The sequence below is a fragment of the Larus michahellis genome, chromosome 2 (assembly GCF_964199755.1).
Source record: "Larus michahellis chromosome 2, bLarMic1.1, whole genome shotgun sequence".
Taxonomy (NCBI): domain Eukaryota; kingdom Metazoa; phylum Chordata; class Aves; order Charadriiformes; family Laridae; genus Larus; species Larus michahellis.
The window spans coordinates 96,826,396-96,839,093 of NC_133897.1; the positions used below are offsets into that span (position 1 = coordinate 96,826,396).

The following is a 12,698-nucleotide window of genomic DNA, read 5'->3' on the forward strand; positions in this document are numbered from 1 at the left end:
TTAAAAAAAACATTTAATTTTATTAACACTGAAGCTCCTTAATAGCTGTGTTTGCACTCTGCCCTCCCCATTGATGATGAGGTTATAAGCTAAGCGAGCAGCTCTCACGGCTTGGAAATGTGTTTCTCTTCAATTTGCGGGGAGGAAATCCCTTCCTCTCTCCATAAACAGATCATCTGCAGGGCTTCAGGTAGGGCTGCCAGAAAGCGCTGTAGGGCTGCTCAGAACTCAACTTTTGTTGTGAGTAAAACCATCAATTTTTTTGAGGATCTAAACCTCAAGCACCACCACCACCGGGTGCACCCACCCGTCTGCCTGTGCAGCTTGCAAATGGATCTAGAATTGCAGCATAATTGCCCAGCAACTGAGTGAGTTTGTGCTGGGTAATTAGTAAAAGCTGTGAACTTGCTATGCTTCCTATTCCACAGCAACTATTCATGTGTCTGCTCCTACCCTGGGGTAAATGCAAAGTAGAGTTGTATAGGCAAGCTCACACTTGAGGATCCTATGAGAATTCATCTATGAGCTTGGTGTGTGGTGTGTGTTTGTTTTGCCACCGACTAAACAAAGGTAATAATCTGCTTCTGATAAAAATAAGTGTCTCCAATTTAACCTCCAGTGGTAAACTAACAGTTTAAACTCCTGTGTATCTGTGAGTAGTCCAGGATCTCCAGTAATGAAGCCATGATAACAAGTGACCTCTGCCAAGGTTAAGGCCACAGCAGTACAGCAAAATATTAAAGTATTTAATGTTTACCACTCAGTAATTGTTCTCGCTAGCAAAAGGATTGATAGCACAGCAATAAATGCAAAGCCCATTTCTTAAATGCAATTAATATGGAGAATTAAGCACCCTGAGGGCAAAGTGTTATATTTAAGAACTTGTATGTCAAGTAACAAAGGAGCCCTTGCCAAATATGCTGCTGATGGAAAACTTCCAAAAAGCAGAGACCCAAAGAAGCATATTGATCAATGCAAAGTGGAATTGGTATATTTATACCTGCATATATGTCCTACTGCAAAGTAGGACAGTTTTAATATAGTTCTTGCTGAGTCTGACTTAACTGATCACATCCTGAGAAAGAGTGTAATTGGCTGATTAAGGCAGCAGGACATCTCTTTGAAATGTGTTTTGTGTCGCTTTGGGAAATCTCTTCTTTGGGTTATCTTTTTAGTACTATCAATTACATTGGGAAATCATAAATGGTAGGATTTTTTTTCCCCTCAAGGTATTAGAGAATGATTTCTAGTAGAAGAGAAAAGTTTATGAAAAATTAGTAAAGCTACTTTTTCCAAACTATTTAAGTCAGGTTTTTTGTTATTTTAATTATGAAAAAATTAGAGGTCTTTTTGATACTATTAGTAAGAGTTAGGATCTTTGTGAGAAAGAAGTGATTGTGCAAGTGCCCTCTGCTTCTGCTCTGTGACTGTGGAATTTTTCTAATGAAGTTGGTCTGGCACTTTGTTCTCCTGCAACCAAAACTGTGGGTCCCAAGATATGACTGGGAGCACCTGAGGAACCCTTTGCCTGAAGAGGTGGAAGCAATGAGTGACCCAGCTGGGGGGACATTCATTTATTTTACTTTCCTCCTTGCCCCTTTGCCCTGTAGGTTCTCAGTACTGAGTTGGTTTTTTTATTATTATTTTCAAGGCATTTGTTGATCCAAATACAATGAGGTTTTAAATGAAAATTCAAATGTAACATGAACTTTGAAGTGCAGGTGATGGCAAAACCACGTGACCAGAATGTACCCAGTGTAAAGATGCTTGGGAGGAATGTGCAGCCAGAATTTGAGAGCTACTGGCAGCGGTGGGAAATATATATAACCGAAGAATTGGAAAATATTGGTCAAGTGATGTGTCATCTCTTCAGAAGAATGTGATGCAAGGTTGACAAGAAGTGAGGAAACAAGCCTTCTGTTTTTTGTGTTTTACCTAGAACGCTGGGTAAAACATTTTAATTATTCTTGTTAGAATACCACTTCTAATGCAAACCTCTTCACCATTTGCCAACTCAAAGTTTATGTTTTCTTAATGCAAAAATATAAGGTGGAGATTTAACTGATCATGCCATCAGTGTTTCACAAAATGACAGGATAAACTTCCTGCTGAAAACGATTATATATAAGTTGAACTTTTGGGGCAGGAAGGGATACAGCTTTGTTCATGAATAAGGACAGCTCTTGAAAAATGGTTACTTGCTGACTGCAAAGGCAGCAGTCAGCCCTCAAATATTTTAGGGACTGTTAGAAGGTTATTGTTTTAATGTGTAGAAATTGAGCCATTAAGAACTGAGAAATAACCAGCATGATGATTCAGAAAGTAGGGGAAGGGGGCTGGGAAGGGGCTTCTCATTTTCCAGCTTCTGAGGATTGCTTGCACGGAAACTGCCAAAAAGGACAAATGGAATAAATGTTCCCCCATTTTAACTTGCTGCATTTCACAGTGTGCGAAAGTGATTCATTGTCTTTTGGCAAAAATCATTGCCTTGTGGTGAGGTACGCAGAAGACTCCACCCAGACCTTTACTGACATATACTCAGAATACATTAGTAATAAAAAATTAGGCACTATTAATGTGGCTTATAACGCATACTTGGTGAATCCCTTGAATGTTTCACTTGACCCTTTTGAGTTTCTCATTTTCTTCCCCCTTTTCCTTCCATTCTAGTTCATTTTTGCTTAAAAAGGCAGAAAAAAAAAAGGATGAAAACTCTGGCTACTAAATCATAGAATGTTGCACTTGGCAAGAGAAGGTGGATGTAAAAAAGCAGCACCTCATAGTGAGTCTGCGTGTAGTCCTTATTTGCGCAGTTACACGGGCAAGGATTTGTCAGCCAGGGTGCTCTTCCTTTTCTTGGCATTCACATGTAACTTTTTGCATGGTCTACAGGTTGTTAGTAGGGAATTGAGGCAGTTAATTGTTAAATTCGTGTTGGCAAACACAGAACATAATATTGGAATAATCCGCAGGGGAGAAAACATGTACAAGTCCCAGCATACCTTGTTCCTTTGCATACTGTTGCTTACACTAATAATTGGCAAGATTTTGCCTGCCCAGTTTTTGTTTAGGGAATATGCCATTGGGATTATTTCTACCTGGATTAGTCAAGTTTTAATTATTTTTGTTTTTATTTTTTTAATGAAGAGCAAACAGACATCTGAATAGTCTCCGTATGTTTACTTATTTTTATCCATTCTTGTCAAATGTTTGTTACTTTAGTAAATGTGTTATGGTCCAGGAATGCTCTGAATCAAACCACTATGTTAAATGATTAGATGACTTGCAAGCGTATTGCAAGAACAGGATGTGGACACATTCTGATTTCACACTAAGTTTTTAGATGAAAAAAGAATGAGGTAAGAAAGGAAAGTCCACTGACTTCGTTTGAAGATGAGTGTGTGTTTGCCTCTAGCTGCATGTCATTTACCAGAAAGGGTTCTAGCACTGTCATCCATTTGAAGTGTATTGGAGGTGAATCTTAGCATTTAAAAGACACTTTTAAAAAAAAATTTCCTGAGCTCCTTTGTTTCCGTTATTTAATGAGAATAACATGAGCTTGAAATGACAGTTCGATTGTTGGATGTTGATCTGTGAAGAACTTCAAAAAGGTTATTTGTTTGGATAAGATTTTCGGATGACTTTCAGAGAGATTCTTAATTCCTCTCTCCATGCACACGTGTGCTCTCTCTCTCTCTCCAAAGACTTGGCTTTTATACAACGTTTTTTTAAGTGTCAGGATTTTTTTTTGCATCTCTTGAATCTGCAGTTGAATGGAGAAGTATATCTCCATATTGAAACTGCAGTCAAACCGTATCTTAACAGCTTTGAAATCAAAGCCTAGGATTTATGCTGTCTGATTAATAGCAGGTTAAGAAACACTTCCCTTATTGTGTGTGTGCTGGCTTGCAGATCTTTTTCACAGAAAACCTGATAGACTCGAGTGCTTGAATGCTGGCAAAAATTTCATCCCTTGTGCACTCAACAAGGAATAGTTTGTTTTCCACTGCTGATGTGGAGTACCTTGAACTGTGAAGCAACTGACACTGAGGCAATACCCCATTACAGAAGCATTTTGCATCCTCTGAAAAAGGTGTGTGGAAGTGAAGATGGAAAGAGGTGCTGAAATGAGAATGTGAAAGCCAGTTGCCAAAATAACGTATTTTAGGATGGGTCTGTTGCCATGCATTTGCTTCTGGTGGCATGCTGTGGTCCAGGCTTCTGTCGTGGGAGTCAGTGGCTCCTTCTTGAGTTTAGGGATTATTGTTGAATGCTGTTCTCATTAAGCTACTCCTCTTGAAAAACTAGGATTGGAGAAGGTTGGTGGTCCACCAAGGAGCCTGAGTGCTATGAGAAACTGTAACAAAATGTGAAGCATGTGTTACCCATGTGTGTTTTGAAAGCTTTCCACGAAGAGCAGCATCTGTGTTAGATAGGTTTTCATAACAGTTAGGTTGTTACATCAGGCAGAAGTAGATGTGGAATTATTATAGGATAAGTTGTCGAGTTAGGCTGGCTTATAAATGCTGGCCAAGGCTGAAAACATTCAGTGTTTACTGAGTCGAGGTTAGTTTTCATCCAGGCTATGCCCTCTTTGGGATAAGCAGGCAGCAGCCCATGGTGTTAGTTTAGCTTGGTTCAGTAAGCCGTCGTGTTTGCTTTGCTGGTGGTTGTGAAGGATGATGAAAATATCATCAGATTATTTCAAGAGATGCCTGGCTGATCGGATACTGCCTGGTTCAGAGTTGGCCATGCTGTGAGCAATTTACTGGTGTTGAACCTAATAACAGTGTGGAAGACTGATTATGGCAGAGGGGTGTTGAAGGCTGGGGGGTGAGAAAACCTGTGTGATAATAATTGAAACTAGCAAAAATGCAAGGTGCCCATAGCGTTTGCGCGATTTGATTTTACCTTTATTTTCCTGAAATTGGTTAAACTGAAGAGGGTAAGACTTTATTGAACGTGTAGGTTTTTATGCTGTGTTTCACCAGTCACACGCAGGCTACAAGCATGAGCTGATTGCTCTTTGCTGTGCTTCTCCGAAGCAGAATGAGGAAGAGTGGATGTGAGGAGGGAGGATGTAAGCTCTGTTGTTCAGTGCAGCGGAGCAATGGGAATAAATTTCTGTCCCACCAAACTTAAAATCCCTTTGCTGCTGTTGTCAGTTTAAATTGAAACTTTGAGAATTTGTTTTCTGTCATGCCAGAAGCTCAGCTGGGATCTGAAACCTCTTAGTTTAAAAAACCAAAGCAAAATCCCCCCAACAAGATGCATCACTCTTAAAGAAAAGTCCAGTCACCAGTGTGGTTGATTTAGTGGTTTAATCCAAATTATAGATAATAGAGATGGGAGATTTCACTTATTTGCTGTGTAGCCGCATGAATGTGTGTAGCACTTCATGGCAGATTCAGATCCAAGTTTGCTGTTACTGGGGTTAAGTTTTCTTATATTCTTTAAATATTTAAAATATGGAAGAATGTACAGACCCCAGCAAAGAGCAGAACTTAGACACTCTTCCCTACATTGATTGAAAGGCTCCGACTTGTTCATGAACTAAAATCGTGGCTTCTGACATCGCCAGACTTTGTTTCTGTTTGCCATGACCTATTTATGATTCAGGTACCTGTGCTACAGGTTTTTAGGTTGGTTGGTTTGTTTTTTGTCTTACTGTGAGGCCAGCTATGTTGCTAGAGAGTGTTAAAACACTTGATCTGTCGCTGTGCTATAGACCTGTGGTTTTTTCCATGGTTGTAGAAAATATTGTGTAGAAAGTGAAACAGGAGGAACCTAGAAGGGTGTAGCACAACCTGTGCTTGTAGAATTAGCACCACCTATCTGATGATCTCTCTTATTGAGATATGAAGTAATCGTTAAGAACGCCTGAAAAGCAATTTTCTACTTCAGTTTTAAATGATAAAATAATGTGTTTTCAGAAGCATGAGATGGTTTTAAAAGGAACTAAACTTATTAAATTGAAATGTGTAGGCCTTTAGCAAAATATTACGAGGTCTGAATGGTTGCCTGTCCTGAAAGAAAGGTTCGTCAGGAAAGACAGACAACACTGAAATACTAAATGTATGCTAATCAATGCATTCTCTTATCATACAAAAATGAACTTTGACAAGGAAGTGACTGTAGCCTTCCTTGCTAATAAGGACAATAAATCTTAATTGAATATTTACATAAAAATACCATTTTTGATACCAGTATAGATCGGAGGAGGAGGGATGTCTGTGCCCTAATAAGATAGGCTCCCTTAAAAATTCCTTTCAAAGTTTCCTTGAAACATTAAGAAGACGACTGTGTGCAGAGGGGTTGTTTGGTGGTTTGTGGGTTTTTTTTGTGTGGTGGTGTGATTTATTTTTTTTTAATCTTTTTTTTCCCTTCTTCCCTCAGAATTGTTAGGCTCAAACATAGTCATATATTCCAGAAGACAGGCACTCAGTGCTGTTGGCATGTGTTTATTTACATTAACTTATTAGAGAAGTTGAAAGTAGAAAACATTCTATATCTCGGTAACTCCAAAGACTAGAAGTTAATCTAGTAGCAGTAATGATTCTGATATCAACATAGGTGTTAACAGAATCTGATTTCAGCAGAATATGTGAAACTTACCTACTTTAATGCTACTAAATTGCAGCTATTAAATTAACTCTATTAAATACTTCTTGGCACTTTTAATAAATACTAGCCAGTCGCACTCACTAGAACATATATTGTTTTTTAAAGAGTCATACCAAGAAAACTGCAAGCCATAATTAAGAGTAGATTACAGGTTTTGTTATGTGCCTCGGTTTTGTTTTTAATAAATGAAGCCTGTTTGTCTGAAATCATTTTCCCCAGTGTATTTTTGAACCTTTTCTAGTTTTAATGTAAATGCTCTGTCTTCCCACAACAGCCCCTCTCCCTGAACGCGGTGTCAGGTCAAACTTGCCAACAGGCATGCTTTTTAATGCTATTTGTCCAGTAGTTAATGAAGCTGTGAATTCATGGATAGATTTAAAGTTACTCCTGTTTTTACCATTTATTATTGTAAGATACGTGCCACTAAATTGGTGCATAATTGTGTCTGTAACGGTTTTCAGAAGTAATTTTCCTTTTGCAAAAACATTATTTGTGCTGCGTGATAGTGAAAAGCATTCAGCAGGGAATTGCGTGATTTTTGGTGTTTTACATGTTACTAGTCTTACTGTAATTAGCTTCTGTGTGGGAAATCTAGTATGTCTAAACCCCATTAAATGCTTCTATAGTGAGTTTTCATCTTTGTAATGTCTGGGGTTTGAGTCCTATTGATTTTGGTAGACTGGAAAAGTTGGCAATGTGACCAATGGTAGAAAATAATAAAAATTTATGTTTGTGTGTGTGAATTATGAGGTATGAAGTTGTGTGTGTGTATTATGAGGTATGAAGTTGGGACAATACTGTAGAACAGAACTTGTAGAAGACAGCATGCTCTAAATTTTGCTCTAAATTTTCAGGGCTCTTTGTAGGGAGGTGAGGTTCAGAGGGAAAGTAGCCCTGCTGCTGATGCTGGAAGAACTACTAAAAAAAAAAAAGATACTGTTTATATTGAGGTACATCATGCATTGGATTTTTAGGAAAGAGAGGAAAAACTGTATTAAATTATGATGAACCTGAATCTCAACAAGGCTTATAATGGTGCTGATTTCTTAGGTTCTTGTGTTCCTTTTCTCTCTCTCTTATGACTGAGCAGTACTTGCTGTCCAGTTCTTCCAGCACATCACAACAGACCTGTACATTTCAGCAAAGTCGTCATATGTTGTACTGTGTAGACTGCTGAAGCACTAAAGAATACCATGATGATAATGCCCTATATATGTTACTTTAAGACATCAGCAATTTCTTTTAGTTGATTGATTTTTCACGGGGGAGGAATAACATGGCTGATTATGTAGGCTTCCTTTTCCTTTGCTAACTTGAGCAAAACTGATCTGGGTTATCCCTTTACAGTTACTGTTCTGAGATAAGAAAGCAAACTCTACTCATTTTTTCCATTTTGTGATTTTGTCATCTTGGAGAATTTGTGTCTGTCAGGAGTACCAGAGTTCAAAAGTCTGGTTGATTAGGACCTTGAAATTTATAATGTAAAAGAAAGGTGATTAGAAGGTTGGAATAGGTTGGTAAGCTGAACGTTGGACCTCTGATGTTAGAAGAGCTCAGTTTTGGATCTTATAGGGGGTTAAAATGGTCCTTCTAGTGGGAGTTTTGGGAACGTGTAGAAAGAGTGCTCTGTGCTTTCTGTGTAGCACTTCTAGCTTCTGCTATATGAATAATCACTTCAGAGAAGAGGCAAAGCCATTTAAAGGAGTTGAATCCAGTTGACAGTACTTTCCTGTCAGCAAATACATTTTACCTTCTGCTACTTGAGACCTCTCCTGATTAAGTCAACAATTGATTTTTAGGAGGGGGAAAAAAAAAGGCAAATTTGCGTTTGGAGACCAATTTAAATATAAGTCTTTGCTACCTTTCATCTCCTCATTTTTGAAGACATGATCTTCTGGTCAGGTGTTTGGTTCAGAGAGAAAGATAACACAGCTACTTGAAATATTTGACTGTAGATTTTCTTCCGAAAAATAATGATGGCAGAGTAATAAACAGCTGTTTATTTTTGCCCCTCATGTCTACTAATTTTTAATTTGTGCATCCCTTAAAATCACTTGTGTAGATCTTCAGTGAGGACTGTATGGTGCTCAAGTACCAGCAATGTTTATAAGGACTCAACAAGGCCTGAGTCCTAACAGAAGCAGGAGATGGGCAGGTGCCATAGTCCCTGTTTTGCAGATGGGGGACGCAAAGCGTTGAGAAACTAAAGTCACATCCTCGGGGCAGCTGAGGCCTGGCTTTTGCTGTGGCCCATGGGCACCTCTGTGGTGCCTTAGCTTACTTGCTTACAACTGTGCAGGTAAGCTATGGCAATGGGGAAATTGAAAATGGGTCCTTCTTTGTTGCAGATGGAGACCTTAATCCCTGAGCCGTTCCTCGTTTGTTTCCATAGGAGAGATTTCTTCCTTTTATCTCAAGTACTAATGGGAGAGGTTTAGAAATGTTTTGTTTTATTGTCTTTCAAAGAAACACAGTGTACCCTAGTAAAAATATAAGGACTCTTGTGTAAGTGAGGGCATATATCAACAAGAGATGCTCATCTTAGTATTTTAAGTTTGATACTCTGTCGAAGATTCCTCAGGTACTTTGAAAATTAAATATTCCAGAGGAGTCCTGGCAGTCCTGTGGGAAGGGGCAGCCATTAGCAATCTGCAGGACATGAGCGCAGGCAAAAGCTCTGTTGAACTGAATTTGCAGGAGGAGTTTAGGTGGGCAAGAGAGTCAGTCCTAAACCTGGAATTTCTCCAGGAAACTTTAAAATCCAGGCTGCAGGCAGCTCTTGTGGGGGAATAGTATGTTGCTGCTTGGCACTTCAAAAGCCCTGCAAACCAGCAGCAGCTTTAAGAGAAGGTTCGTGCTTTTCCTGCTTTATCCTAATGCTGTTCGAGCAGACCCTTCAAAGAGCAATTTCATTTAAAGTTTGATTTTTTTTTATTTTATTTTATTTTTTAATCCATAGAGAAAGGTTGCAGTTCTGAAACTGAGACCTTTATTACCAGGTACATAGTTCCACATTAACCGATTTTATTTTTTTTTTTTTTTCAGGTGCTTAATGTGTTGGGGTTTTTTCCCCAGTATTCTTCTGGGAGTGGTATTTTTCTGAAAATATTTGTCACTGTCTCACTGACCTGCCTTCCCCTGCAAATTTTTTGGAAGATGGTATAAAGCGTATTCTTTTCTTGTTGAAACTAATGAAACACATTTTTTTTTTTTTCCTCAAAACAACAGTGGGCAAGAATATAGCAAAGTGGGAAGAACCTTTGTTGTTGTTGTCTGAAAAACAACGGGTTTGTTCTGATGAAGTGGGAAATTCTGCTGGGTGTGTGTGCGAAACGGTTGGCCCTGAAATCTGTCAACAGAATCATATTGCATATAACTCAGGAAGTTTGTGCTGGTTTTTAATTTGCTTTTATTTTGTATATAGAAGTTGGTCTAAGATTCACATGATGCAAACTAAGCTGCATCTGGACGCATACTAAAAACAGTATTGCCTATTGCGTGATTTCCCACAACAAATTCACAGAATCACAGAAGGGCTGAGGTTGGAAGGGAACTCTGTAGGTCATCTGGTCCACCTACTCTGCTCAACAGGGCCGCCTAGAATTGGTTGTCCAGGAACTGCATCTTGAATTTCAGAGGAGAGAGAGAATATGCTGCTGTACAAATGGAAAAGACATTTGGCTTTTCTTACTTTCTTGTCTTCCATCAAGTGAGCAGGTTTGGGTGCAGAGGCGAGGTGCTGGCCATGTCGTGATGCCAGTTTGCATGTAGAGTTCCTTGAAATCAAGAATGGTGCTCTTTTCCAGATTGAAAAGATGCATCTAGTACTAATTTGTCTGAAAAATAAAAGAGAAATGTAGCAGCTAATTGAGATAAAGTCATTCTATTTAAGACCAGGATAAAACTGAGACGGTGCCAGAGTGAAGGAAGACTCAGTTTTGCCTCGCATGAAAAACAGATCTATCTTTGTGCTTTCAAGGCCCATTAGGGTACATGGGCAGATTTGTGAAAGTGTAAGCAACCTCTTTTTTGACCTTGCATTTTCGTTTCATGCTTTACCATGCCTAGCTTTAAAATATTTTTGTGAAAATTAAAATGTGCAGTCATTGCCTGGTACTTCTGTAATACAGATTTCTAGAGAGTCATTGTGGTGTGTTGACCTTGGCCAGCTGCCCACCCAGCCGCTCTCTCACTCCGTGTCCTCAACAGCAGGGAGGGAAAATAAGATGAAAAAACCCATTAATTGAGATAAAGATGGGGACATCACTTACTGATTACTGTCATAAGGCTTGACTTGCAGAAAATCAATTGATTGCCAATTAAGATAAAGTTGTATGATAAGAAACAAAGATATAACTTGTAATACCTTTCCTCACTCCCCACCTGTTTTTTCTAGGCTCAACTTCAGTCCTTCATTCCCAACTCCTTTACCTCCTCCCTACACCTTAATTTATTTTTCTTCTCTTCTCTTTTTAGGAGGGGCAAGAAGCACAGTATAATTCTGAGGACCCAGCTGTCGGTGAGAGTCCATGCCTGCATTGGTAAGTGAAGTTCCACATGCCTGAAAGAGAACAAATAAACAGAATCCATCACTGAGAAGCAAATCTGGGGACTATGAATCAGGCTTGCTGTGTTCTAAGTTAAATCAATTTATTGGCCATTATCCTTCTCTGTTGTGTGTGTTGCGTGCTAAACTTAGGTTATACTAGTTACATTACCCTTCAAGTATGTTAAACAGCCCAGGGAAGTATAGGATTTGACAGTAAAGTGTGATGATTGGGGGTGCTTCGGAGAATCTTGGATTAGCTGTCTTGCCACAGCCGTTTTGTGCGCCTGAAGAAGACTGTGTTCTGAACTGGGAAGGAGATCTGAAGAATTATTGGCAGACAGCTACTGCATTTTAATAGCATGTAATGTTTATTACTTCACATCTTGCAGATCTTGGCCACGTATTTGTCATTATCACAGTGTCACTGTCTTAAAAACCCTGGTTGAAACAATGCTATCACGAGGAAAAGTCTCTAATGAAAGTCATAATGTGTGTGTCATGAGAGCTTTAAGATTGCATAAATAGAGGCTGATGTGCTGTGATGGCGTTGATGTGTTCTCCAGAGTTCTGCAGAGCAGCAAGTTTCACTGAGTGTTAGCAAAGCTAATGCTCGTGTTCTGGTGATATTATGATAGATGTTATGGGTGACTGGTTTGAAAAAAAAATAGATTAATCCTCTATGTATGTGCCACAGTTGCCTGTTTTGTTTTCAACTTCTCCATAGTGGATTTAGCACTCTAATATGTTTAGCTTGTTTCAAGAGATCATAGCTGAGATTTAGGAATATATATACTTAACTTAAAAGGAGGAGAAGAAAGTCTAAGTCTTGTGTTATTTCCACAGTGCTACTGCTGTTGAAGGATTCAGGCTTTAAACACAACTAAACTTCTTTCCCCTGCCCCCAGGACACGTTATGAAATGGCCTTTCTGGGAATTTGAACTGAGCATAAGCAACCTACAGAATTCCTCGAATACCTCCCATTGAGAGCGCTCTCTAGGCTGCCTTGCAGAGGAACAGATTCTCCTCTACTACCATTGGCTTGAGGAAGTACAGTAGAGCAAGGCTACATCTTAAGTATTAGAGGAGAAACAGAGATGCTGCGAAGTCTAGGCTGATTTTATAAATGTGAGTGAAATTAAGAACAGCTTGGAGAAGCTTGTTCTTGTTAGGTCTGGGATTATCTTTGGCAAAACAGACCAATGCAGCTAGACAAATTTTCATATGTTTCCTGGATTGAAGTTTTATAAAAACAATTTTCATATAAAAAAAAATTTGTCCAGAGTGCAGCCATCGAGGAATTGGAGCACACCAGATTCAGGGCTTCCACGTGTGGTTGCTTTGTTGTTATCTGTTTGCATTCAAGCTCACTGTGGGCAATTAGGCATATTACTGTGTGTGTATTTTAATTGGTCCTGTATTAAAGTGCGTATGAAGGTGCTGTTACTCTCCAGCAGTGGTGATGCATTCAGCAGTGAGTACAGTGGAAGCCAGGCTGCAAAACTTGAGTCCAGATTTCAGACTTCT

At 39.1% G+C, this 12,698-nt stretch overlaps 1 protein-coding gene across 11 annotated transcripts in view; it reads left to right on the plus strand.

The window, feature by feature from the left end:
* The window catches only part of FHOD3 (formin homology 2 domain containing 3), a 399,793-nt gene that overhangs the window by 41,917 nt on the left and 345,178 nt on the right, over positions 1-12,698 (plus strand). For all 11 annotated transcript variants that reach the window (XM_074576320.1, XM_074576316.1, XM_074576317.1 and 8 more), the window contains exon 3: positions 11,101-11,165. In XM_074576320.1, the coding sequence (XP_074432421.1) occupies positions 11,101-11,165 (65 nt within the window). The remainder of the gene's footprint in view (positions 1-11,100; positions 11,166-12,698) is intronic.